The sequence below is a fragment of the Cygnus atratus genome, chromosome 6, assembly GCF_013377495.2.
Source record: "Cygnus atratus isolate AKBS03 ecotype Queensland, Australia chromosome 6, CAtr_DNAZoo_HiC_assembly, whole genome shotgun sequence".
Taxonomy (NCBI): Eukaryota; Metazoa; Chordata; class Aves; order Anseriformes; family Anatidae; genus Cygnus; species Cygnus atratus.
This window is the reverse complement of record NC_066367.1, coordinates 37,853,619-37,881,080: the sequence shown is the minus strand read 5'-3', so window position 1 is coordinate 37,881,080 and position 27,462 is coordinate 37,853,619. Positions and strand designations below refer to the sequence as shown.

At 42.4% G+C, this 27,462-nt stretch overlaps 2 protein-coding genes across 4 annotated transcripts in view; one reads left to right on the top strand and one right to left on the bottom strand.

Moving 5' to 3' along the window:
* The first annotated feature begins 37 nt into the window (after positions 1-37).
* Positions 38-15,921, top strand: ORC4 (origin recognition complex subunit 4). 3 transcript variants are annotated; one of them, XM_035556041.2, is made up of 14 exons: positions 38-89; positions 1,506-1,577; positions 2,411-2,487; positions 3,810-3,900; positions 6,311-6,386; positions 6,792-6,877; positions 8,557-8,605; positions 9,145-9,296; positions 11,014-11,187; positions 11,505-11,591; positions 13,189-13,297; positions 14,587-14,682; positions 14,764-14,831; positions 15,609-15,921. In XM_035556041.2, exons 2-14 carry the CDS (start codon positions 1,521-1,523, stop codon positions 15,795-15,797), a joined length of 1,311 nt encoding a protein of 436 aa, XP_035411934.1. In that variant the 5' UTR covers positions 38-89; positions 1,506-1,520; the 3' UTR covers positions 15,798-15,921. The 3 variants fall into 3 exon arrangements, with proteins under 3 accessions (XP_035411934.1, XP_035411936.1, XP_035411935.1); XM_035556042.2 differs by lacking the exon at positions 38-89 and adding an exon at positions 411-473; XM_035556043.2 differs by lacking the exon at positions 11,014-11,187.
* Positions 15,922-18,317: 2,396 nt separating this feature from the next.
* Positions 18,318-27,462, bottom strand: part of ACVR2A (activin A receptor type 2A) — a 62,398-nt gene continuing 53,253 nt past the window's right edge. Inside the window, exons 9-11 of the mRNA XM_035556040.2 lie at positions 25,651-25,789; positions 23,179-23,309; positions 18,318-22,181 (exon numbers count right to left, since the gene is read on the bottom strand). Coding sequence (XP_035411933.1) covers positions 21,987-22,181; positions 23,179-23,309; positions 25,651-25,789 — 465 coding nt within the window. The 3' untranslated portion in view covers positions 18,318-21,986. The remainder of the gene's footprint in view (positions 22,182-23,178; positions 23,310-25,650; positions 25,790-27,462) is intronic.

Here is a 27,462-nt window from a genome sequence, read left to right as displayed (position 1 = left end):
GGAGGGGTCACGTGGGGGGAGGGAGGGGGAGGGGGAGGGAGGCGCGGGGCGCGGGGGGCGATGGGAGGAGGGGGGCGGTGGCGCCTCAGGTGAGGGACGGGGCGGGAGCGGGGGGGTTTTGGGGGGGGATTTTGGGGAAATTTTGGGAAATTTGGGAACCGGGACGGGCCCCGAGGGAGGCTCTGGGCACGGGGAGGCGGCCTCGGAGGCCGGGACCTGCTGTGGAAGGGGTGAAGCCGGCAGCGGCTGAGGGAAGGGGGCTTGGTGGGTCCGGTACCGGTCCGGTGCCTCACGGGACGGGAACGGGGCCGTGCTGACACGGTGCGGGGTGCTGGTGCTGCTCCTGAGGGCGCCCCCGTCCCGCTCGCCTCCAAACCCCGCGTTGCTGCTTTAAAAAGTGACTGGAAGAAACCCCTGGAAAAGACTTGCTTCTGTTTTTTTTTTCTTTTTTTTTTTTTTTTTATTCTAACCAGGTAGGTGCAGGTAATAAAAAAGACTTGGTTCTGTTACCCACACAGTAGCACGTTCAGTCGCTGAGTGTGTTCAGTCCAGTTTTGATACATCCAGGTGCTGTAAGTGGCTGTGCCACCCTCCCGCATCAGCCTGAGCCCCCTCAGGCTGCTGAGGGCTTGTGTCTGGGCTTTCGCTGAGGGCCTGAGCCTGCACAGAAGGTGCCCTGGGCTGAAGCGCTGCAGAAGTTTTCATCGTGGGCTTCTCTTTGTACGTCTGGAGGCGCTGTGCTGGTTGTTTCCTCTGTGCTTCCCAAGATCATTGGAATCACACCACAGTAGCTGTACGGGTGGAAAGATGGACAGCCAGTCGTTCTTTTAAAAGCATGTTACAGTACGCCTATAGCTTGCTCCAGCGGCATATATTTATTACTTTAAACTACCCTAAATAGTGTTAAAATGAATACGTTGCTTGTGACAGTCAGAGGAGAAGGTAAACGTATGTGTTAGTGCACCTTACCGAGGAGTATGGAGCTGATTGTGCACAATAATCTGAGATCGGTTCCTGCCTAAAGAGATGGGAACGCTGCAGAGTGAGCCTCAGTGCGTGAGCTGTGCCACCCCTGGTTCTGCACAAGATCAGCTTGTGCATGGCTGTGCTCTCTTCGCAGAACTTGGCTCATCATTCACAGACAGTTGGCTGTTGTCCTCACCTTTATCTTAAGAACTTGCTAGAAAAGCCTGGAAGTCTGTTTGGTCTTGGGTCAGTTACTTGAAGTACCGTTTGCATTGTATTGAGAAGCATCCTAAGCAAATCTATGTTTGTATACAATTTCTGAACAGAAATTAATTAAAAATGCATTTATCTTTCCACAAGATGAACTACTACATCTGTATCTGTTAAGAAGAAGATGTTTGTTATTTCCAGAGTTCTCACAAATGAGTGGTTGCCCTGTGTTTGCGGTAGTAAATTCAGTGTGTTACATAGTTTCTGAGTAACGTACGCTAAACTAATTTGTTTTCCAAATAATTATAATTCTGTTTTCTTATGTAAAGGTGAAAACTTCTGCAATGAGTAAACGTAAGTCAAAGGAGAGCATCAGTACAAATGGAGAATGCATTTCACAGGTCAGTAACGTCTTTATTAGCTGGTTTTAAAGTATGAAACCTTTCCATCCGCGTAATTCTGTACGTTTTTACTAGCCCTTTGTAGAAGAACTCTTTCACTTGTGGATGGACCAGGCTGACTTTGAATCATTCATTAAGCCAAAATAAATCTAGTAATTAAGTTAACAGGGCTTTAGCAGAAGGAAAGGTAAATGAAAAATGAGATGGACAAACACAGCTCATGTATTAAGCAAAGATCTCATTTCGTAAAGTGGAATTATGTGCAAAATAGACTTTTAGTGTTCTTTTATCCATTACTTACGCTTGCTGGGGACTATATCTGCGTGCTTATTTTTCAGCCAACCGCCTAAAGCTGACAGTGATAGTTCCATCTTGAGTTAAAAGTTGGCTAAGTGTCAGAAGGAAGCATGTTTCCAAGATACCAAAAGCCTGCTAGCAAGTGGTAGGGAGAAATGCACGGTGATGCTGAAGTGTGCTGGTACACGTTTTCTTGCACCTATGAATTAGATGTGGTGCTGACCTAATTTTAGAGGCTGGTATAACATCCCTTTGGGGGTGAAGGAAAGGAATTGTAACAGAGGGACCAAAGACTCACGCTGCTGTTCTGGATTGAATTTTCTCTTTTCTGCTATGGAGAGTCTGTTAAAAGTTCTGCTTCTGACAACGTTATTCGTACTTTCAAGGCCTTGTGCCTTCAGAAAACACCTGAAGTTTGCACGTAGAACAGCTGTATGCATATTTTGCTATTATTTTACTGCAGTAATTACGTTACTGGTACATTCTGGGGCGTGAAACACCAAGCATTGGTTTTCAGTCTTGTGTTATATCCATAGGTGCAAAAAATGTTACGTGAAAGGTTGTGTCACCATTATGCTACTGGAAAACTGTTTGGGACTGAACAGCAGTACAGGTGAGTGAGCAGATTCAACTAATAATTTCTATTTTAGCCACAGAATTAAAAATAATCAGTCTGCTACCCCCGTTTTTCTAAATTATATGGGCTTAGATGACTTGCAGTGCCATCCTTCTAAGAGTTGTTTCTCTTGGGCTTTATAGAACTGTTACTTGCTCTTTTGTTGGTCTATGTTGTCCTTCGTTCAAATTCTGTAATTCCTGAAATGCTTTTTTGAGCCTGAAATATCATTTTAGGGTATATTCCAAGACAGCGTTTAATGATCTGGCCAAGCAAAAAGTTAAATTCTCTTGTTGTGAATCTGTATTGTTATTTCAAATACCCTTGTGTATGGGAAATTAAGCATTGAAAGTTGATCGTAAACCTTGGATGCCAACATCATGTTTCTTAAAGTGGAGACCGATATTTGAATCAAATTGACTTCTCAGGGTCCAGATGTAAAGGTTAAAGTTAGGGAGAAGAGACTGACAGAGAAGGGACTGCTACAATAACTCCACGCTATTACTAATCCTTCTGCACTTACAAGGTCAAAGTCTGTGAATAACAAACAAGTACCTAAAGAGCTTGTTTTAGCCATGAATCACGTTGTTTTTTTTAGAAGTAGTTTATAGAAGTTGAACTTGAGCATGAGTTTCCTTTCCTTCCGTGGGAAGAATAACGACATTTTGGGTTATTAAAGTAGTGTAGTGTAATACACGTGCAGATATCACATAGACGCGTATATTGTTCTGGGAACATGCGTTACTGTGATGTTAGTGTGCAACAAACCAAGCCACCCCTCTTTATATTCGGGTTCTGAAAACGATCTGTGTGAAGACTCCCCCTAATATGCCACTGCTGATGGATAATACCGGGCAGAAAATCCAACAAACTTCCCAATGTCTAGTTTTTCTTACCTGAGATGTATCGGGGCTCTTTGCCACAGTTAGCTCTCAAATAGTGGACAAAAATGGACGCATTATTTACAGCTGTACCGTGATGACTCCTTTAGAAGCGGTGTCACATAAAATGACCTTATTTTTTTTTTAAAGAAATTAATGTTTTTTTCAAGTTTGTTCTTTTGTGGTAGGGAATTGTAGAACTTGATGAATCGCTGATACTCCCGTTTCCTGCATGTTTTAGTATTTCAGAATACTTTAAGAGATCTAATCACTCAGCCTTTTGTACTTCATTGTATTGCATTTTGCATGCCTTGAATGCTGAAAACAAGGTGAAATGTATCGAGTTTTCTCTTATGTGGTAACAATTCCTGGATTTTTCCATCATTTCAGTAAATGTTGCCTGGTTTGAAGTTTAACCTAATACTGTTTTCATCACAGACATCTGCTGGAACTGCTGAAGCGAACTACAGTTCATGGAGAAAGTAATTCTGCCCTCATTATTGGACCCCGTGGATCAGGAAAGACTGCGGTATAAACACCATTTAAAAGTTTATACAAAGTCAAATAAAGCATGAGGTAGATGACCCCACTGAAGTCATGAGAGCTTTTGGAGCTGATTTTTCATCTCTTTGCCTGCTTTTAAAGAGGGAATTGCTAGTTGTTTACACATAACATGAAAGCGTTCTAGGATTTCTTATGAGCTAATCCTGTTGAATAACAGTATGGAGAAATCTGAAACTTCTCAAACACAGAGTAATTTTATAAAATGAATAACTTCATGTGCAGCTGACAAAAACATGGGCCTGTCCAACCTTGCAGTGACTTGTAGAAGTATGCATGGTTTTGGAATCCCTCGCATGTCTTTACCAAGTGTTATGACGTAACTACAGGTGCCCCAAACATGAAAAATGTACATTATTTTATTGGAACAAGTTGTTTGTTGCTCTATAATCTGCCTACATCATAGGTTCTGTCTTCTTTTGGCATTTCTCCTGTTACACTTCTGCCATGGTTCTTGCCACAGAAGAGTTCATCTTTGATTACAGCCAGGTTTTGTTTGACAAGTCCTTTAAATGTTCACCCACTATTACTATCAGGCCTCTGTAAAGATGACTGAAAAGGCATCCAAAAACCGAAGGGAGTAGACTGGAGGGTGGATTTCTACATAGCTGTTGATATGTAGAGAATGGTAATGTATCTTAATCCCATTTGAAACTTGTCAGAGACCATTGCTATCTAAGTTATAATATATTTATTATGGAAAGGCATAAATCTCTTATGTTTACATGAGTATGCGATTGATAAATAGGTTGGTTGTTAGCAAAGAAGGTATTTGAGATGGACTTTGGAAGTCTTCGCAACTGCTAGAGCGAGTGGCCTTCAATGTTTCGAATGCAGTTGAACAGGAATGAATTTATAGATGGTAAATGTACCTGTGATACAGCTGACACTTGAAATCATTCTGCCGATTTGTTGATGGCTTTGTTATTTTGCATTTCAAAAACAGTCTGTGTTGTTACCTTCTTCCATTACCCATGGCACTTCAGAAGAAGGATAATTGCCAAAATGCTTTGAAGGAGGGGAAAAAGGGCTGAAAAAACAATATCAAATCAGGATTCCTCCACCTACAGACTGCTTGCTAGTCTTAAACCGGAGCTGATCTTTCATTTCTTAGACTTACAAATTCATTAGTTAAACAACAAGCACTCTCACTGTGCAGAAAGTATTTCTTGGATTTTCATGTGTGTGCAATGTAGCCTTTGAGAGTCCAGTTGTAATTGTTGGGTAGGGAGCTAGCCAGAATGGATGACATCTTCTCACAGCGCATAAACTTGACAAACCAAGGGAATAAGCCTTTTTTTTTTTGTTTGTTCTGAGTGTTCATATACTAACTGTTGGTACCTGTAGTAGGAGTCAGTTAACTGTATCTGCTTCAAAATACAACAGCAATAGAAAAACACAGATGAGCTTTATACTGTGGGTAAATTGGAGCAGAAGTGAAAGCTTAAAAAAAAAAAAAAAAGGCAAATAAAAAACCCCAAACAGACCAATCTGCCACACGTTGTTCCCTATCCCCCCCACCCCTAGTTTCCAAAACACAAACTATTATTATTTATTAAGGATTCAGTTGTTTTTTAAACCCTTTACATAAAGATAGGAAAGGTGAAAATTTGTGAATCCTCCTGCCAGAATGCCAGTAAATGAGAAATGATTTTTCTCTTAATAAGAGAATAAGTTTTTTATAAGAACATCTCTTGCTCTATATACAGATATATTTATACATATACATAGATAGGACCTGCAAATTTTCAGCTGGGGGAAGTAAAGGAGAAGAAGCAGTGAGTGAACAAAAAGTTAAGATTCCATCTGTTTATGAATGTTTTAATACAACCCTTCGTGACTTTTTACCAAGCGCAAGCTCTGAAAGACTTGGCACTGATGGACTGTAAATTTGGGACCCCTAAGTTTTATAAGCAGTAGTTGATGTGAACGCGTACAATTTAATTTTTTGTCTCATGCTTCCTAGGTTTAAGATGAGAAGAGTAAGTAAGCACAGTGTCTTTAAAGATTCAAAGCAGGGATTTTTGTTCTACAGCATCTAATGAATCTGAATACTGCACTACCTCAGAAGACAAATTCTGTTGCGTATTGGACTCTTAAAGCTTTGGTTGAAGCAAAAGCTCGATACATTGTTTCAAAAATAGAAAGACTAAAATACTGGAGATATTTCTTCCATTAATAATTCAGCAGAATGAACAAACGTAATTGCTGCAGTCATGGTAGTAATGTAACTTTAATACTTTTGAAAATACTCAAAGGTTTTGTTACCTAACTCAACTGTGCATACTGTTTCCTATCTGATAATACCAGTTTATAGCTTTTTTTAATTGTTAATCCATTAATCTTGCCATAAAGTAATTTTGTTTCTCTTTTCCTAGTTACTAAATCATGTCTTGAAAGATCTCATGGAAATCAAACAAGTTAGAGAGAACCTCTTGGAAGTTCATCTGAATGGCAAGTAGTACAGTACTGCTCTGATACGTTACGTGCAGTTGCTGTGTTGTGGTATGCACTTAACAAGCGTTCTGGTTGCAGCAGGTACAATCTAGCCTCAAATATGGACACGCTCATCTGTGAGCTCCCAAATGTCGTTCTTTGCATCTATAGAAAGACAGCTCACGTGCTTTTTGGGCTTTTTCTCAAAATGTTGAAAATCAGTTCAGTTGTGAACAAATTTTTTGAAGTAACTTTATATTACAAGTGGGAACTTACTTGTCTAGCCTGAATTGTTAAAAGGGTCTAGCTCTGTCAGGCTTGAAACTGAGAGCAGCTTCTGGGTGAGCTTCTAGTGGCAGTAGATGTGGCTGCTTGGAGTGAGGGAGAACTGCCAGCTCTTCACGAAAAATCATTTTCTTTCAGGGCTTTTGCAGACTAATGATAAAGTGGCCCTGAAGGAGATCACCAGACAGTTGCGCCTGGAAAACGTGGTTGGGGATAAAGTTTTTGTAAGTATTGACTTCATTATGCTCTTTGCTTATCTGCCTGTAAAATCCTTGCCTAGAAAACTACTGGTAGAGGATGCAGCTCGTTGAGACTGAGTAGGCATTGAGAGCGAATTCATTAACTCTCAGTAGTGAGTGGGCTGGCCCAGTCTTCCCAAAACTCTGTCTTTTAATATAAATAGAAATTGATGGCTGTGGTGTGCTGCAAAAGTCTTTGCCTATAATGACCCTGGGTTACAAACACTTCAAGGCAAGAAGCATGCTCTACGCAGGTGTTGGATGTTGCTAGTTGAGGAGTATTAATGAATACTTTTTCAAAAAACATACATTTCAATTTAAATAAATAGAGGAATGCAAAGGCTCCCTTAAAACTTAGTTGCAGCCTCTGAACGAAACAAATATTAAGCATTCCAAAGAGACTGTGTTCAGAGGATTAGAGTATTTTGGAAACATCTGTTTTATAACATCTCAAGACAAAAGAGTAGGCAAATTAACTGGCCAAAAAAACTGTATCTTTAGTATATTTGAAAGCTTTCCTATTTCATAGGGATATGTATCCAGATTGCCGTCATCTTAGAGTTCTCATTTTGCATAGAAATTCTTTTAAAATGTTTTCCTCTATTGACTTTTTCCCAGAGATAAGAAACCTAGTTAGACTAGTACTGAAGTAATAAGGCAACAGCTGAAGTGCTCCAGAGAACGAGGCTGCAGGCAGTGTGGGATACAAGACAACCTGTCAATTGTAGTTAGTAGGCTTTGTTATCTTTGGTTTTCTAGTTGTCTCAGATGATTTTTAGATACAGAAAACGGACAACTGGTTTTGGCGCTGAGCTAAAATTTTCCCAAATATAACTGCAGAAATAAAATGAAATGGCAAGTATTTAGTGTCAGTATAGCTGTTTGAAAGCCTTTTCTTTTCATCAGAGAACTAGAAGAAGCTTTCAAAGTACTTTTTTTCCCCTTTAACTTAGTGTGGAGTACTACTTTAAACCCGTAGCTGTCTAATCCCTTCTGTTGCAGACACTGATTTGCAGGAATGCCCGTGCTTCTGTCCATAGAAACTTTTTCTTTCTTAGCTTCTGCAGTTCACTTTCAGAGAGTAAATTGGTTCTTCTGCATTCTTCAGTAGGGTTTGTGGTCTTCAGTTATAATAATTTCTCGTCTTGCAACTTGTATGCCACAAAGCGTGTCAATGTGTGTGTAAATAAAGCAGGGTAGTCTTAGCAATTCACTGTTCTCATGAATGTGATGCTTCCATCTCGTAAGGTTGCAAATTAATAACCCGCATACTCATTCTTAATAGAACCCATTTTGTGGCAGTTGTTGCCTATGCGTAAATGGGAAATTGGGAATGCAGTAGCTGTTTAAGGAAAAGATAAAGCTACCTGTAAATTTAGCTTAATATAAACATTCTTCTGATCACTAATTTATGCCTGAGGCAATTAGTTTGGGATTTTCAGGCTGAAAAACATGAATCAAAGTAGAGTTACCTATCAGTTTTCTTCACTTGCTTGAAGCATTTGTGATTGTACAATATGAAGTAACAGTAAATTTCATGTATTTCCTGGTTTTGAAGGGAGGATTTGAGAAGGAGATGAGCTTCAGTACATGCCTGAACTTGATGTAGTCATATTCTGAGAATGGCACTGAAAAAATACTGTGAATCTCTTTTCCCTGTACAGGGCAGTTTTGCTGAAAATCTTGCGTTCCTCCTTGAAGCTTTAAGGAAAGGTAAGCACGACTATCCGTGTTCTGAAACTGCGTGTTTTTGTTTGTTGCTTGACTGAGAAGCTAGAATACAGATGTTTCTTCATCTACTTGTACAAGTGGTGTAAGGAGGTCTTGCCCAAGAACATTATGGTTGCAAAATAATGGAAAAAATGTGTAATGCCAAACAAGTATGGACCTAACTCAGCTGATGCCATAAAGTTTATATACGATGGTCAGCTGTGAAGGACTGATTCTTTTATTCTGACTGAAGCTATTACAAATAGCGTTTCTAAAAAATAGGCATAGAAATAACTCTTTCCTTGCAACTGGAAATGATGCTTGGCAGAACAGTACAAACCTTAGCCAGTTTCCATGTACTTTTCTTTTTACTGTTGTAGCAATCAAAACCTGTGTGAAAGGATGTACATACGTGCGATACGTATGTGAAAGGATGGCCTAGTGAGATAGCTAAAAGAAGACGTAAATTGTTAAAAGCAGAAGTTGTGAAGGCTGTAGAAATGATGATGTTACCATGCTCGTTTTCTAACTTGCTGTCTCAGGAAACAGAACCAGCAGTTGTCCAGTCTTGTTTATACTGGATGAATTTGACTTGTTTGTTCATCACAAGAATCAGACGCTGCTGTATAACCTGTTCGATATATCCCAGTCAGCACAGACTCCAGTAACAGTTATTGGACTCACATGTAGACAGGTAAGAAATTGCAATCCCAAAGTTTTCAGCTTTTTTAGTTGAAGTGTCTTCTCCTTTCTGCTCCTGAGACTTCACTTAGTTTACTAAGAAACTTCCCTCAATTACCCATTGGTCTGACTTTTGAGTTTAAAAATAAAAAGAGTTGAGGGCAAACAGATGACAAAAAATTGCGAAGCCTCCAGTTCTGCAGCTGAAGGAGCAGGTTTGGGTTTCTAAGGAGACACAGGACCGTTGTCCTATACTACCACAGAAGGTCTGTATTTATCCTTGCGGCTGTTTTACGTTATACTGCCGTTCACTCTTTGAAGAGGCTCCTCTGCATTTCCGTTTTCTGGTGACCAATCGGTAAGAATAGGCTTGTATTTAAATCATTGCTCTGAGGACAAGGGATTTATTTATTTTTTTAAGCAAACACTTCAGTAGGGTACTTTTTCTGTAACAGGAGCATGTTTAAGATGGATTTGAAATTCATGTTAAGCTTGTGACCACTACAATTACATCATAGGGAACTGTGGACAGATGTGTATACTGTGAAATAACTACTTTCTGACACTGTAGTAGCTGATATGTTTTTAAAAAATAATTAAAAAGTGCACTGTTTTTCTCAAACTATTCTGGTTGCGAAGGACAGGGTTATGGTAAAAGCAATAATAATTCTGTCGCAGAATGGTTTGGGTCGGAAGGGACCTCAAAGATCATCTAGGCTTCCATCAAGGCCTCAGTCTGAGGTTGACTGGGTTTGGGTGATATTTAGCTGAGCAAATTGTTAGAAGCTAATAGAATAGTTAATAGTTGATCTAATAAATTGCAGCCTCGTCTTTTTGCTTCGTTGCTGTCCAAGTTTGGTATCCTCATCACCTCTAAATTAGAAGTTGGTATTGCTCTGCTTTTGAATCTAATGAAGGCAGAGCCTTTGGAAACTGAGTCATGGTTGTGATAGCTGCGGCTGCTGAGTTTTTCTTCAGCTGCTCATCCCGTCCTGTGTGACTTCTAAATGAAAAGGAGTGTCAGTATTTCGCACTGTTGGTGCTCTGTGGACTCTTACCATGCTTTTTGGTGAGGAATTTTAGTCTTCTGAAAGCTTTTTTTTGTTGCCTGCCCAGAATTCCTAGAAACAGCATAAGCGTTCTGTCCCAGTAGAAGGTAGGGGAATAGTGCTGTGTTTCTCTAAATGGTTGAATCCCACAGCTTGCTTCGGGTGCGAATCTGTTGCTGGTGGTTCTGAGAAAAATAAGCTTTTCTCTATTACCTTCAACCAACAACTTGGTGGCAGGCTTGCTTAGGTCTGTGTGACAATCTTAAAAGATCTGCGTTGGCTCTTAATTTTTTGTAGCTGGATTCTTTCAGTCTGACAAAAGGCACGTGAGCTGCCAGCTGCCAGCCTACGTCTCTACTAAACAGACAACTTGTCGAGAGCCCTGATAGGCTGAAACATCTTGAACGCAGACTTAAGTAACTGAAATATTTACATAATCTATGGAGAAATTTGCTGGGTATCCTAGCAACTAATTGTCCCGTATGATGTATGCACCACATGATTTGGGTAAATGGCTAGTTGTTAGGCATTTCAAGGCACGTCGATGGCAATAATTAGCAAAGGTCTTGTTGGATCTGTGTTAAAACACATTTTGGTGTTTTTTTATTCTAGTTTTTAGTGTAGCAAAGAATGCACTATAAGTATCCGTTTTTTAAAAAAAATATTATTGCTTTTTACAAGGATATCCTGGAGCTCTTGGAGAAGAGAGTAAAATCAAGGTTCTCTCACCGACAGATCTATGTGATGAATTCCTTTGATTTTAAACAGTATATTAGAATATTCAAGGAACAGCTTTCTCTTCCTGCTGAATTTCCTGATGAGACTTTTGCACAAAAATGGAATAATAATGTTCAGGTATTTAAAGCTCTTCATATTTGGTTTTAGTAAAACTTCTAAAGTAACACCATTTTATAAACGTAAAGCTTTTACTTTATACTAGCATTTCCCTTCACTATTTGAGATTGATATGGAATAAACCAAATTGTGACAGGTAATCTTACTGAAGCTTGGGCACATTAAGTGTCACACAAGACCAAAAGTTAAGGTTAGACATGAAGAACTACATCGTTCAGTGTCAGTTGAGCTCTTTCTAAAAGTTAGCTAACTACTGTTTTTTCATGTGCATAGGAAATGATTTGCAGAGATGATAAAAGTACCTTTTTTTTTTAAAGCATCTGTCTGTAGATAAAACTGTGCAAGACGTGCTGCAGAACCTTTTCCACTACACCAAAGATCTGCGTTCGCTTCATTTGCTGTTGGTATGTATTTGGATTTAATTTCTTCGTGAATTACAGTAATTTGTATACATCACGTGAGTTTTTCAGTCCAGTTATTGGACCTTTACTTGAAACATCTTGTTGATGAGCAGGCTTCTGACAGTACTGGTTTCTTGCGTGCTTTATCAGTCCATGCTTTATTAACAAATTCGAGTTCTGATGTTTATAGCAAATGCTTCATGAGGATTTACTTTTTAACTGAAATTGTGATTTTTTTTTTGTTATTCAAAGTAACTTTTACTGAGTCTTTCAATTTATAAAACAATATTGTAGGTGAAGTACTGTCAAAATATTTTCCTTCTGAAATTCCCTTTGAAAGTCTTGAAAAAGTTACTGTTTTTAGCAAAGCGAAATAATTTGTTTACGTAAGAACTACATTGCTCATAACTGAGCTGTTAAAATCTAGTTTTGCCTTTGGCAGATCAGTTTCCCCATGGCTTCTTTCACACGGGTGACTTCACGCAGTCAGCTGTGTGTCTGTCTGCCTTCAAACTGGTAAACCTGAGGGCGCTCGGTGCTCCCAGCTCTGTTCGGGAGCTGACTGGTCAATCACAGATTCCACTAGCCCTGAAGTGGGGAGGGCAGTGACTTGCAGCAAATGCTGTCGTCTGTTTCCTCTACTTCCCTCCACGCTGCGTGTCTGTTCGTGTCCTAGAGCTGGCATTTCTTCGCCCCTCCCCGTCTTCCCTGTTCAGATTCCCATTAGCCTTTATAATCTAAAACTTCCTTCTGTTCCTGCGGAAGGCTGAATCATCGTGCTGCTTTTGAGGCTGTTGTGCTGACATCCATAAGGAAAGGAGGAAAGGGAAAGACCGGTGGTAGATAGCATTGGATGTTCTCAGGGAAAGATCTCAATTACGTGCATGAAATAAACATTTTTGTGTTACACAGACCTGCAGAAAATAGGAGGTAGTCACTAAAAGCCAGTTTTTCTAACCTGATAAATATTAAACTACTGAAGAGCAAGTGAAGATCACTGCGGTGCACCTGCTACGTATAAAGGCTCGTAGATAACCAGTGGGTTTGGAAGAGTGGTGTCAGAGGAGGTCGGTTAACTGTGTATGCGTTAACCTACGCTTGTTCAAAACTCACTTCCTGCGACAAGCAACTGAAGATTGTTAAAGATTCAAATTGCAACTACATGAAACTGTCTGTTAAATGTTCTGAGTTGGTAACTTGTGTTCTGTAGCCTGAGAGTTGTCTTCAGACTTTCCTAGCAGCGGCACGAGTAGCTCTGTGTACAAAGGTACGTGTAAAGTACTTGTAAGTCATTTCTTACAGCAATCCCTGAAGTATGCTAATCCACTGAAACTAATACAAACAAGCTAATGAGTGTTTATGTCCTCTAGTGAGGAGGCTTTAAAGTTTTAAGCCAGGAAAACCTTCCTGGCAAAGCGTAGCTGTAGCTACCAGCTATTTACAGGGGTTTTGGTACGAACCTACTGCGCGTGCAGGGTTTATTCATTAATGTTTCCAGTAGGTGACTCCAGGGGAAATGTGTTCTGCATGCCATCTCGGAGCAGAAAGTGTGTCTGGTAATTAGTAATTAAGTGAAAAATGTCTTCTGCTTTATTTTTAGATGCTCGCTGTAAGTAACGTTACTGTGCATCACCCTCTGATCACTGCGTCAGATCTTCAGGAGGCAAGCAGGCAGTACAGAATGGACTCCAAAGCAAATATTGTACATGGTAAAGCTCAGGTTTTTTTTTCCTCCCAGGTGTTTCTAAAGACTGTGGAAAGCATCAGGTGCCTCACTGGAATTCAGATGTAAGGGATACTGCGTAATGCACCGATGCCTCTTGGTGTGAGCTGTTTGGGGAGTACATCTATCTGCCTGCTCCCCGCTGATTTGCATTTGTACGTGTGTGGCTGTAACGGTGCAAAATAAACCCGAAATTGAGTTGTATAGTACTTGGTGCAAATACTACTGCACAGGGCACTCAGCCAGCGCCCCGCTACGGGTGTCTAACAGCTCTCGGCGCCAGCCAGCGTGTTTGTAGTCAGCACTGGTGGCGTGGGGAACCCCCCGGACAGCGTTTCTGTCCCGTGTGTGTCGGAGGAAGGGGAAAGGCTGACCTCTTTCTGCCGGCGCTGGTAGCGTGAGGGAACTGCTGGGCTTGGGCTGCGAGCTGTGGCAATAAATCCTCTGAGAATTGCAACAGCCTGTGCTTGAACGGGCGCTGAATTGCGCAGGGTACGGCTGCGTGCACCCACCTGCGTTTGGCCCAGCTTCTCGTGCTCCTGCACTGACCGCGGGTGTGTGTCGGTGTGCTGGGGCAGCCTGAAAACCCCTCGTGCTGCTTTCACCCAACCGCTTGTGGTGAGGGGCCGAGGGGCTTTCCTTAAACCTCAGCAAGTCAAATGCATTGAGCAATGCGCTCAAGTTTTCTCTGATAAATATTTGGGAACTTGTACAAATGATAAGAAGAAATAAATGGCTGATGAGGATATAAACCCAGATACAGTTACAAGACGAATTGCTTCCCTGATCAGGAAAAGATCAATTTTATCCGATTGCTTCTTCACCGCTCCCAGACTTTACAGGGTTTGGTTTGGCTCGACCCTGTGATTCTCTGTCTGTGGAGGTAATTCCCTGCAACATTTCTTTAGCTTTGAATAGCAAATAACTTCTTCAGACTCTCATTTCATCACATGCTGTACGGTAGCATGTAGATTGTCTTGATGCTGCCAAAATTTCTTTGTCTGCAGTGATGATTTTGCCTTTATGCTTAAATTTCTTGCGTTTCGACAGAAGCAGCCTGTTCTGTAACACTCTTGCTTCAAATATCTGGAAAACTAGTGCTCTGCTTTTATCTAGCTGCTTTTAATTCTGGGATTTTGTTACAATTTTGAAGATAAACCCCACAAATACGTGAGGCCTACAGCATACAAAAGAGTATTAAAATATCGTGTGAACTGCTTGTGCTTCTGATATGCTTAAGAGAGATATTTAGAGCTCTTGTCTCTCTCCCTCTAGGTTTGTCTGTCCTGGAAATCTGCCTAATTATAGCTATGAAACACTTAAATGATGTTTATGAAGGAGAACCATTTAACTTCCAGATGGTTTACAATGGTGAGAGAAATGCATGAATCGTACACGTGCTAAGTCACTCGCTTTACCCCGAGTAACTTTTCCTTCCTGTTCCTGACGCAGAATTTCAGAAGTTCATCCAAAGGAAGGCGCACTGCTTGTACAACTTCGAAAAGCCAGTTGTTATGAAGGTAAACGTGAAGTGTGTTTTTTTTCTAAAGCATTCAGATGTGTATCTTTTGCTAGAGCACACGTTTGAACAGTCGTAAACAATCCTTGAAGTAGGGGCGGATGCTTCAGGGGTTGAGAAAACCCTGCTCGCAGAACAGATGTGACCCGTGGCTGTGTTGCTCAGTGCTGCGCTGCCCTCTGCTGGTCGGTGCCCGGCTGGTAGGAAGTTTGTTGGTCTGGTAAATGCCCCGCTGACAAGTAAATATTGCAAGGACTCGTGTTTTTCAAGTTTTTCAGCTTGGGGCGCTGACAGTCCGGCATTTCATCCTGCTGTAGCGTAGCAGCCCAGCAGGTGGTTGCGCAGATATTTTCAGCTGATGAATTTAACTCGATGATCAGTAGTTCAGTAGTCAGAGCTTCTAGTCTTGCTGCTTTTAAGCTGGTTTCTGATTCATTATGATTCAGTTACGCTTAAACAGAAAGTTAAGTAATGCTGTGTGCTTGTAATGAACTGTTATTGTGGATTAATTGGAACAAAGTCATTCCCATTCAGCTATATAAACAAGAGATTTTAATTACTATTTCTGTAAGAAGAAAAGTTGTATTGTAGCTCAGCTCACATACGTTTTACTGCCTGTCGAAAAGGACAGGGTTGAACGGAGCTTGCATTTAATGTCTGTTAAGACAGCACACCCCAGGCTTCTGTTAAAACAGCGCCCCGTAGGTCATTCAAAATGACCAGTACAGCCCGGAGTGAGGTTGTCGTCTTTTTTCCTATTTTTTTCTTTTGTTTTTAGGCATTCGAACACTTACTGCAACTGGAGTTAGTCAAACCGATAGAAAGACCATCGGTGCGTACTCAGAGAGAGTACCTCTTAATGAAACTGCTTTTGGACAACAACCAGATCATGGATGCTCTGCAGGCGTACCCAAACTGCCCGACAGACGTAAAGCAGTGGGCAACGTCATCGCTTAGCTGGTTGTGAGCTCCTGGGAAGTCACGGTACCCCTTGCCACATCAGAACTTCTGGAGTTAACCGCAGACTCTAGAAGTTGTAATGTTTACCCACAGTAGGGTGGTCAAATTAATAAATTTTTGGTTGGAAGAAGGCTGCTTCGTTTTGCTTTGCTGGTTGATTTTGGAACCGCAATCCTGTTATCTTGTAATGGCCGTAAATTGGAAGAACTTCTAAATGCTCGGGGTAGCTCAGCTCAGTGCTAGCTTTTCCTTTCACACCTTTCACACACAACTTCTACTTTGTAGAAATCAAAGCGCTTGCACTTTGAGTTTCTTAATTGCAGATTGAGGCTGCTTTAGATGTTAACCAGCTGCAGGTCTCCTGCCGTACGTTCTGAAGTGCGGATCCATCTCTAGTACAGCTTTGACGTGACATGAAACGTAGTTAAACCTTCAGTCACAGCTAGCTTCGTCTGGCAGGTGGTGTGTTCGTGCAAGGCAGCCTCACCTACCTGCCCACCTTCTCTCCAGGTTGTCCAGCTGTCTCATGATGTCCTCGTGATGGTGCTGTTAGGTTTCAGAAAGGATGATGCAGGAAGACTGATTTTCCTGAATATAGAGCAAGTTAGCTCATTCTTGCCTTAAAGTCTGTGATGTCATATGCGTTTTTAGCAGCCGTGACTTCAGTCTGTCAAAAAGCCAAAGAAACCTCAGTGACTTGTCCATGCCTGGGAGACCGCGCTCTGGTTTCACTCAGAAGCCCTTCTTTTCAGTCAGAAGGATTAGTTTATTTTGCTCTCTTCACTGCTTCATTAGTTTTTAAGATGTCATCTGCACATCTTGAAAAACGCAGCAGTACTTTGAAAAGGAGCAAAATAAGTAGTAGGAGAGTCACAGTGGTCCAGTTCCTCTAGGTGGTAGCTTAGACTGTTGGAATGGAACACTTGCAAACCATAACTCCAGAAAGGAAAGTGTTTACTCAGCAAGCCCAAACTCCGTTCACTTCTCTGTGTAGTTCATGTAATCAAGGTTGCCTTTTAAGGATTTTTTTTTTTCCCCAAGCCTGGTGTCAGCTGGCTGACCTTCCTGCATTGCTCTGGGAAGGAAGGGGGAACCTCCTTCCCGCTGCGGGTAAAGGGGAGGAGATGTCACTGCTAGGAGGCTGGGGGTGGTCACGGGGCGGTTACTGTATGGGTGGGTAGCGTGATGCCAGCCTGGGCTCCCTGCGGAGGGGCTGTAGGCAAACGGTTGAAGCCGGCTCCTGGCTCGGTGGCAACGCCTGGCCCCAGAGCTGGCGTTGGGGGACTTCAGAGGGAAGTACGGTCCTCTGGCTTGCTAGTTACGGAGGTGATTAACTTATGGGGGTGATAAGCCTGCTCTGCAGCCCTGTCATTTACTCTCTGTCAAACAGCAGCAGGATCTGGTCAGAAGTGGAAAGGTGAGGAACGCAGGGATGTGCGTGACGGTGCTCAGGGATCTCGTGCGGAAGGTAGGGGTGGAAGGAAGCAGCTCCCCCTTCCCCTGCTCCCTTTGCTCAGGCTCTTGGTCCTGGCGGTCTGGTCCCTAATGTGAGGAGCTTGGTAATGGGCCGGGAGCGTGGTGATGGGGAGGGCACTTATCCCAGCATAAATACCTGTCTTGTAGCCTGAAATATTGTATAGTTGGGTAAGATTGTCATTGATGCAGCACTGCTGATGAAACCTTTTGTGCCACATCCACAGGCTGTCTTGAATCTCACTTGTACGGTCAGAACTCCTTGCTGTAAGCCATGTTTTTGAAACCTCACATCTAGTATATGCTGGGGCCAAGACAGATTTATAGTTTCACTGAAAACTATTAATTCCAGCTTTGGTCTAGGATCACTTCTGGAAGAAACAAACTGCAACAGCAATAGTGCAGGCTGGAAAAAAAGTCCACGTGTAGCAGAGCAGCATTTACATCATCTCCACAGCTTTTTTAAAGGCCTGGCTGATAAGTTTAATGTTTTTAAGAGGGAGAGCAGTGACTGACTTCGAGTTCAAGCCGATGGCCAGAAGCTTGGTAACGTCCTCAGCAGGGAAGCCAACACCTCTGAGCGTGTGTGGTCAGCAGCACACCCTGCAGACACAAACCCTTGCACTTGAGCAGAGGCAACCGCATGCTCGTGGTGGCCCTGCGGCAGGAACGGGGACACAAAGGGACACGGTCCTGCGAGCGGGTCCTCGGCGCGCCTCTGGCTGCTGCGTGGGGCTGCAGGTAAGAGATGACCCTCGAGCCTCTCCCTGAAGGTGCCCTGGCGCTGCTGGAAGTCAGCTCAGCCCCTTCCATGCCCAGCACTGCTGAAAAGCCGCAGCCAGGAGCAGGGAAGGCCCCCATTCTGAGACATGAGGCAGGTTCTGCCTCTGTTTCACTACCTGCATTTCAACTACAACATCTTTCCCTTTTTTATTTTATTTTTTTCCTTTTTGCCAGAAAACTTGCCACGTCGCTTAAAAATTACCCCACGTGCAGAAATAGGTACGTGTCTCTCCTCCCAAAGCGTTACAACTTGAAGAAAGGCATATGCAAGTCATAGTAGTCACATTTTTTATTTTAACTTTTTGGGGAAGTAGGGGGGAAAGAGCATACATTTTTATTTGTACAATATTTAACAATCACTTTATTGAGGGTGGGGAGGGGTTGATTTGTTTTTAGTACTTGCAGGAAAACAGCAAGTACATTTTGACAGTAGTACAACAACCTGTGCCCAAAACACTGACGAATACAAAGAGTAAAGTTAAAATAATTGCTTACCAAAATCTTGAGAGGTAACGAATAGTATATGGACTGAAACTGCATTTAAAAGAAGTTTAAAAAAAAAAAAAAGTACTGCTGGTTGAGTATCTGAGGTAAATGATGTTCCATCAAGGATGCTACTTGAATCATTTTGCCCATGAGCCTATGTTACAGCTTTCTGCTTTTTGTACCAAGTGTTCCTAATAAAAGTAAACATTAAAAGAGGTTTAAAAGAGAAGCTGGAAAAAAGAGCAAACTGGTAATTCTGTCAAATGCTAATATGACCAGGAAATGTCTTATTACCCTCTAATTAAACCTCAGGTAGCACACCAACAGTTGGTACTTGAACCTACGCTGACTTTTACAAATCTCAACTAGCAGGGCCACGGCGGTGACTTCCCATCCTAAGGTGTAGTTTCAGACCACCACAACTCCAACAACTACGAGGCACAGGCTCTGCTCCGAAATGCTGCGGTGCACATAGCAGTGAGTACAAAGCCATGCAGTGTGTGACAGAAAAATTCCTTGCCCACCAACGCAAGGGGGAAAGTGGCGTGGGGCTTAAACTTCTGGCAAGGCCGAGCCCTGGCTCCTTTGTCAGCCCTGGGGCCCGCACAGCGGTGGCATTGCAGCAGCCCTCAGCTGAAAGCGTGGCACAGGGGACTGGGTTTTCTTCCTGAGCCCATGCACGGGGTGTCCCTCTGGAGCGCACGCCCACCGGCTGCACTGCTAGAGACTGTAAGGGACGCTGGTCACTGGCTGCTAGTAAATAATGCCAAATAGGTCCACTAGCATCAGTCTCGCCAAACCTGCTGCTGTTTACACTTGTAAAACGCTGGCGCAGGCCCTTTCTCAACTTGCACGCCCGATGCTCTGGAAGCAAAGCCAAATGCCCTGTGAGAGCAGCGGTACTAGAACAGCTCAGGGGATGGTAGTTGTTTTTAACCAATTACGTAGCATTTATAAAGTAGTATTTATACTATGAACATCCTTCCTTTTTGTATCTACTACGTTACGCTGTTGAAAAAAATCAGGAACCTCAGTGTAGTACAGTGCTTAAGCCCTCGGAGATACCCAGCTGCAGTTCCAAACCACGCAGGTAAGCCAGCTCAGTTTCCCCGAGCGCCCGTGCAGCCTGCACTGCCCTGTGTATTTTTGGCACCCCCAGCGCCTTGCTGTCAGAGCCCGCAGTAGCTGAACTTTAAAAGGATCCAGGAGAGGTGATGCACATTTTACGCAGGACCAATTTTTGCATCAGATCTCGAGTAACAGATTATTAAATCAGCCGCATTTATTCCACGTTCCCCAGTAATGGGGTTACAACGCCATGGGAGCACAGAGGTCTTCAGTAGAGTGCGACGGGATCCTGTTTTGTTCAGAACTCAGCAGCTACGATTGTGCCTTGCTGTGTGCGTAAAACAGCATCCCTGGCTTAAAAATGGAAGCAAAATGAAGATGTCAGTTAAGGAAGTGGCCACAAGCTACTTTTTTTTTCTTTTTATAACCAAGCAGAACAACACGGAGTTGCACCCTGCAGTGCCAGTCACCCTTCAGAGCAGGGTTCCTCTGGCTCTGTGAAGCCTTAGGCATAAACACGACGAACACCAGGACAGGGGGCGGTGGGTGGATGTTACACGAGCACCACTGCGACACCTTTCCTTCCCTCCCTACCAAGAGCATGCTGACCTAGGTCTTGTTTTATCTGTAACGTCTCTTATTGTTCCCAGAGATTAAGTTCACGCACACGTAAAACAGAGCATCCTGTGGTTGGAGGATCAGCTTGTCAAGATGACATTCACAGCAAGCTCCTACTCGCAACATTCAAAGCTTCTTTCGAAAGCCCCTGACTGCATGGTGCAAAACCAAACAAAACACGAGGGTAAAAGCACACAGCATACACTAACCAATGGTGGTTCTGTACTCTAGAGGTTTATAAAATTTATTTTACTTGGAAATTAGTGTAAAAGATCAAATCAATGTAGTGAAACAGTACTTCTGAGAAGCACTTTGGCACCTATCTACCAGTCAATTTGGACCTTAAATATAAGGCATGACTTCCTACACTCAAAAATAACATGGGAGTTGTGAAAGCAATTTCAACGTTTTTCCTTATTTTTTTGTGAGTCTGTGGTACGGAGATCGGTATTCGTTACCTCTTACTTGTCACTGCATATTTTACACGTAACTAAATTATCCCTGAAATTTTTAAGCATTTGTAATCTGAAAACTCTGGCTCTAATTTTTTATTACAATTCTGGGATAAACCTACGTATCACAGACATGAAGTACACCTGATCAGATGGCACCGAGCTTTAAGTAGAGTGAAGTTGCAGACAGTAAAGAGTTTGGGGTAATTGAGCTTCCTGAGGTGATCCTGAAACAGTGATACAGAACCCACTGCATACTGTTTAGTGAAACAGAAAACACACTAGGCAGACCTTGTCACAAACATAAATAGGAGAAAGACTTTAAAAAAAAAAAAAGAATTCAGAGCTTTCCAGTGTCATAGCTCACAGAAAATTAAAAAAGTCATGCTTAAGTTTTCAAATATTCCTCAGACACAGCAAACCTAAATAGTATTCCATTAAATAAATGTATGAGATATTCTGGGAAATGGAGGTAAGAGAAAAGCTTTAAACTAAAACAAGAAGGAAAATTTTGTTTCAATAAACAGCACTTTTTTTTTTATACACAACAAGCTAGTACAAGAAAAGGCTAAAAACACTGCTTTAGGAATGGCCATTTACTGTTGGCATGAAGCATAGCTTACCCTTTTTAAATAACACAGTGAATTTGAAATACATCATTTACAAAACATGGATCAATTTATTATTCAAATTTTGTTAGTGTTGTCAATCTCATAATTTAGCAGAGGTGGAACTGAGGTATACCTTGTTGAGGGAGGTTAAGTAATACTTGGAAGCCTCTTTGCTATATCCCACTTGATTACTTTTGTTTATGTACACTGAACAGCAGCACACTAAACATTCACAAGCTGTGTCATATTGGCATTACAATAGTCATTTTTATAAACAACAGCAAATGCAATAAAAACAAGTTACCCTTTTTTAAATCTGAAATGAAATGTTTGATTTAAAAAAAATAACAGTAGTTCATTTAAGGAATTAGTCTCTTCCGACAGGTATTAAGAAATCTGATGTCAGTTTTTAAAACACTTGATTAGCCAGCACAGGTCCATATTCTTCATTTAAGTTCCTTAACGGCGTGTTATCATCGTTCCTCAGTCCCGTGTCCTTCAGGTGTAAGCAGGGAATGCAAAAAGTCTCATGGATTCCTGTTTGGGAGGAGGAAGGGGAAAATAAAGGAAAACCACCTCTTGATGATGTTCCAGAGAGACTTATCGTTCGGTTCACACAGAAAACAGTAACGACGTGAGCAGTCCCGTCAGCTTTAGCAGCTCCAGTGAAGAGTCCTGTGGTCAGTGACATGACCAGTGCAACTATCATAGACTGGATTCTTTGGGAGGAAAGTCAACATTTGTCACCATTGTGACCACCGTCACAATGTCCTCTGTCGTTATAATGTTAGTTAGTTTTTGCATCTGGATAATCCGTTCTTCTACGCATCCCGCTGACAACCTGGCTTCTGCGTCGTGATCCCAGCACTCCTCGATGGTTTCACAAAGCATGGCCATGCCCTGCAGCAAACACAAGCCCAACAGTGAAGGAGGAGTCACGGCGCACAGCGATAGCAGCAGGTTTTAGGCAGGTGAGGTCGCCCAGCAATTCCCGTTAGCAGACCATGTCTTAGGGTGTACCTGCCCAATTCTAGCCCTTGTGCTAAGTGGGAAGTTGTGCCGTGTTTGGTCTGAAACCTGGCAAGCCATGGGACCTCACGCCTTATTTGTTTTTTACCATTTAAACAATGTATGCAACAGTGAGTGAACGCTTTTCTCTACACGATGCTGCAGTCTGCTAGTGAAGTCACGGTGATATTTTAACAGATCTCACTCTAAGAGAGGGTGAGCTCCCCAGTGACTGAATGGAACTGCACTGAAAATCAAGGAGCACAAAAGGGGATTGTTATCTGACAGCAGCGAACTTCTCTCCAAGTAACTGAGCTAATACAGCAATATGCTCATCGCAAGGAGCAGAGGGTGGCATGCACTCATTTTTCTTGCAGAATGTCATCTATTGTTTCCAACAACCCATTTTTTGGAAAAAAAAAAACACCAACAAACAGACCAAACCAATAAAACCAACAGTGCTAGAATATGCAGAGTGGTATCAGTGCAAGTCTCCATCCATAAAGCAAATCAGACAGGCAGCTATTCTCCCCTAAAAGATCCCAGAAATGTCTTGTATGACACCGCTTACCCTGTTATTACATTCAGTTAGTAGCTCTCCTTGAGTAAATCACGACTAGTATTTCTTAAATATATTATTTGTAACATGTGCATTTTAGTTTTAGAAATAAAGCTCAAGAATCAGTTCTTTAACCAAAAACGTACTTTCAAATCACTCAAAATGAAAGAACATTTTACGATGGAAGAATACTAGTTCATAGCCCATTTAATTCTTACTACAGTTAAATTCTTCCTAAAAGGCAGTAACACGAACACAACACGGGATTAACAAAATCTGAAATTCAAATCATGGCAGAACTTTGAAGAACTCGGTTGCGTAACTACTTACAGAATGTTTTTGCCAGCACTCTCTTAAAACAGGTCTCTTCTTTTTATGAACTACAACTTCCTGCATGTCTTCAAGGGAGGGATGCTGGCCAATTTCTTCTTCAAATGGCAACATGTACTCATCCACTGGGCCTACAGATAAAAAAAAGAAGTTAAAGCACAAGTTCTGCTTAAAGGAAAAAGACTGGTATCTTAGAATCATCGTCCTTAGTCAAAAGCTTACAGCATAGTTTACTTTCTGCTGCCATTAAAAGCTCATCCTGTGACAGGTTAGCAGCGCGCAGTGACTCAGACTTTAATTAAGCAGCAGTGGCAGCTGCAGCAGCTACAAATGTTTGCTCTCCTGAACATGGCAGCCAAGTGCAGCTCCCAGCCCAGCTCCCCCATAACTGGAAGCTTAAAACACGCAGGTGGAGGGAGGCTCTGGGACCCAGTTCTCCCAACAAACCAGAGCCAAATGAGCATCGTCCTTTCAGCTCTGCTGGCTCTCTTGGTATTTGACCACCAGACAGGCACCTGACAGCCAGGTGTGAGTGTTTCCAATACCACCTTCCCTCTAAAGGGCAGAAACTCGCAGCAGCGACTGCTGCAGCCTCCGAGAGTGTTACATCCTTCCTCCTCTAATCTGGACAGCCTGGAACAGAAGCACCCGTGTTGAAGGCCAAGCACCAGGTATCGTCCGTCACAGAATCAGAGGGGCAAGCTCTAAGGTGAACAACTGATCAGGCAGCTATAGATAATGTGCTGCTGTAGCATGTATGTTGTACTCCCAGATCAGAAGCCTGAAGACAGGTATGTACACAGGAAAAAGAAAGGGGAAGACAGGAGAACCGTGCAGTAGGGTACGCACGAGCCTGCTGAGGCTCAGTGAAACACGAGGTACCTGCTGAAAAACTCTATTTGCAGAGACAAAAACGGCAGCTGTGACTGGAGAGCTACACAAAGCTGCGAGGCAGGAGAGCTGCTGCCCGTTTTGCTGCCTCCCTTATTTCTGGAATAACCACCCTTGCCAAAGAGACCTACAACATACTTCTGGTACGATTTAGGTAAATATATTTTACAGTACAGCAAGGCACGAAAAATCAATAGGGAACGTGAGTCTGCCTCTGAAATTTGTACAAGAGCGTGCCGATCCTGTTAGTAAACACCTTAACATTTTTCAAAGGGTAAAGGCTCCCTGGTGGCGTCTGCTCCATGAGGAATATTTGGAGCAGGAGAGCAGGGTGTGGCGATGTGCTCATCTCCAATACATCTCGGCTTTTTAAATCAACGTCTTTCAGCTGCATTGGTCTAGGAGAGCTTCATGACAAGCACGATCACTAGCCCTAAAACCTCCACGTTTACTTAGCTGAATTGACGACTGTACCAAAAACTTTCTCCCAAGCATTTTTGAGACTGGTCTCTTGTCTTGTCCTCCATTAAGTCCAACTTACTCTGCACACCCTACAATTTCTGCTTACAGAATTTAAGAATGCTATTCACGCTTGAAATAAGGCATCCGAAATCTTTTATTGAAAAGTTAGGTGTGATGAACCCATAGCTGACAGTGTCAGAGTGCTGCAGGTTTCTCTGACACGACTGCATTTTCAGTCTGTAAGCTATCAGCAATTCATCAGATATTCCTCTGAAATCCTGAGCCTTATCTGAGGTGAACTAACACTACACTAGTGATAGTGAAGAGAAGGAGAGGGTAGGGAGGCCCCGAACTTCCATTGCACAGTCTGAGTCTGGCACCTGTCGTTAAACAAGGTTTTAAACCAGAGACTTTTCTATTTCTCATCACGGGCAACTGATTTCTTGATGCATTGGAGAGCAGTTCACAGCGATTCAGGAAGGGCCAGGGTGGTATCCTGTATGTGTTTGGGAGCAGCTAGAAATTAACATCTGCATCAATGCTCTGTGTAATAAAATGTATGCTGACCGATGAAAATTACTCATGTCTTTTAGCCACGTATTTCCCAATTACACTGGTGTAATCGCCAACACACCTTCCACAGGCAGCATTAAAACACAGGGCACACTGTCCAGGTGCTAAGCTCTACAGCAGCAGACACCGGCTTCCCAGCAGGTGCTGGTGGGTTGAATTTGTTAGGAAGACTAATCTAATCCCAACTTCTGTTGATGAAAAGAAACTGTACTTAAAGATAAATTGGCTGGCACCAAGAACGTCAGGCTGAACTCAGAAGAAATCAAACACAGAGTTAGGAGTTCCACAGGAATCCTCTCTTCCTTACCATGACCAGGAGAAAATACGCAGCAGATAACTGTGTATCAGAAAAGGCGCACCTGGAACGTCAAACACTAAAGAGATCCAATTACGATGTGGCTACGTGGTGCTGGTGGTTCATTCATTTGCTCACAAGACTACCATCCTCGTAAGTGTTATTATATACATATAATCTACCTTACAATTTCTTGTTTTAAAGTACACTCTCACAAATTTAATCAAGCATAGATCGGGTATTCTGCTCACCATCTGAGGCAGTACAGCGTGACGCCAGCTCCCAGAGGACCAATCCCATGGCGTACATATCTATTCTCAAAAACGCATCCCTTTGGAAGTTGATAGCACCTTCTAGTACCTCAGGAGCCATATACCTTCGTGTGCCGACCTTGAAAGACACAAACATAAACAATTGTACGCAAAGAATCAACATGACCACAACTACCATTCTATCTAGCTGATTCTAACCGTACTGTAGGGCAGTGCTAATCTGACGAAGATTAAAAGCCAGATTTGTTATCTTTGATTGGGACTAAATCTTGGAATTGTCTTGTACTGCTGTAAAATAGAAGGTAAGAATTAGAAACAGAATGTTTGGACTAGGTCCTAGAAAGGATACTTATGAAGGAGGAAAATGTGTATATATTTTAAAACAAGACATTTCTGTGAACAATTCAATGTATGTGTCACCACTGTTCCTTATATTCTTCCACGTTACAAGACGACCACTGTTCTTATTTTTTCATGTCAAAAGAATTATTACAGTTCCACATAAAGACATGGAACCTGCTTATGTTTCTCCCCATGACAGAAGTAACAGAATACCAAAGGAAAGCCAGTTACTGAAGTGCAATTTATACTTAGAAAGTTATTTGAAATCACTTACACAAACCTAGACATTAAATGAAAACTCTGGGGCTACCCATTCGTTCTGACCACAATTAACGATGCATTATGTAATCTGAATAGATCAGAGCTTGTATGATGTCCGGACAAGATCTACTCCACTATTTAAACCTTCACAATAATAGCTATGTTTCTCTTAAACATTGTAATTGAGGTTTTATAATCCTAACATACGGATTTTATTTTTGTCCTTCAACCAGAAGCTGAAATTCTGCCTAAAACTAAATATATTTAGTTTTCCAGGAACCATAATGCTCTAGGCTCAAGCTTGTTATTTAAAAAGTACATGATACTAAAACAGTTCCCTGTTCCATGGCAAGTACTGAATTAGTATTGTTTTCATTTCAGGAAAATGACTGTTGCACTCCTAGGTCAAAAAGTTAGAAACTGGCTGCCAGCATCAGCACTCAACTTCTGAAGAGCAGCTCAGAACGATTAATAAAAAAAAAAAGAGCTCTGTGTTGTCCGAGTTCTCCAGGAAAGAATGAAATCAAGGGGCACGGGGCTGTATTGGGCTCAGGTGGCAGGGACTGGCAGCAGGGGTCTATAGCAGATCTCTGTGCTGCAGCCCGTGGAGGAGCCCCCGGTGGAGCAGGTGGATGTGGCCTGGAGGAGGCTGCGGCCCATGGAGAGCCCCCGCAGGAGCAGGCCCCGGGCCGGAGCTGCAGCCCGTGGAGAGGAGCAGTGGAGACAAAGCGTCAGGGACTGACCGCAGCCCCCATTACCCGTCCCCTGTGCTGCTCGAGGGGAGGACACAGAAGAGGGTGAATAGGGGAGAACGTGGTTTTTAGGGGAGAAGGTGGATTTGATTTGCTTTTAATTCTCACTGCTCTAGTTTGTTACCAATAGGCAATAAATTACACGAATCTCCCAGTGCCGAGTCTGTTTTGCCCGTGACAGTAATTGTTGAGTGATCTCCCTGTCCTTATCTCACCCCTCGAGCCCCTTCCATCGTATTTTCTCCCCATTTGCCTTTGAGCTGGGGGAACGAGAGAGTGGTGTGCTGCAGCTCTTTGGTGTGAAACCACTACAGGGGGAGAGAGGGGGCCACGTAGTGAGATAGTTGGCCAGCAGAGGAAAGACATATCTGTAATTATTAAACAAATTGATTAACATTAATTGACTCTGTGAGAAGAAAGATAGAATTTCCATCTT

Coding starts and splice junctions, on each gene's coding strand:
- ORC4 (XM_035556041.2), top strand. CDS start 1,521: ATGAGTAAACGTAAGTCAAAGGAGAGCATCAGTACAAATGGAGAATGC. Junction 6,387..6,791: donor CTTGGAAGTTCATCTGAATG/GCAAGTAGTACA, acceptor ATTTTCTTTCAG/GGCTTTTGCAGACTAATGAT. Junction 14,683..14,763: donor CTTCCAGATGGTTTACAATG/GTGAGAGAAATG, acceptor TTCCTGACGCAG/AATTTCAGAAGTTCATCCAA.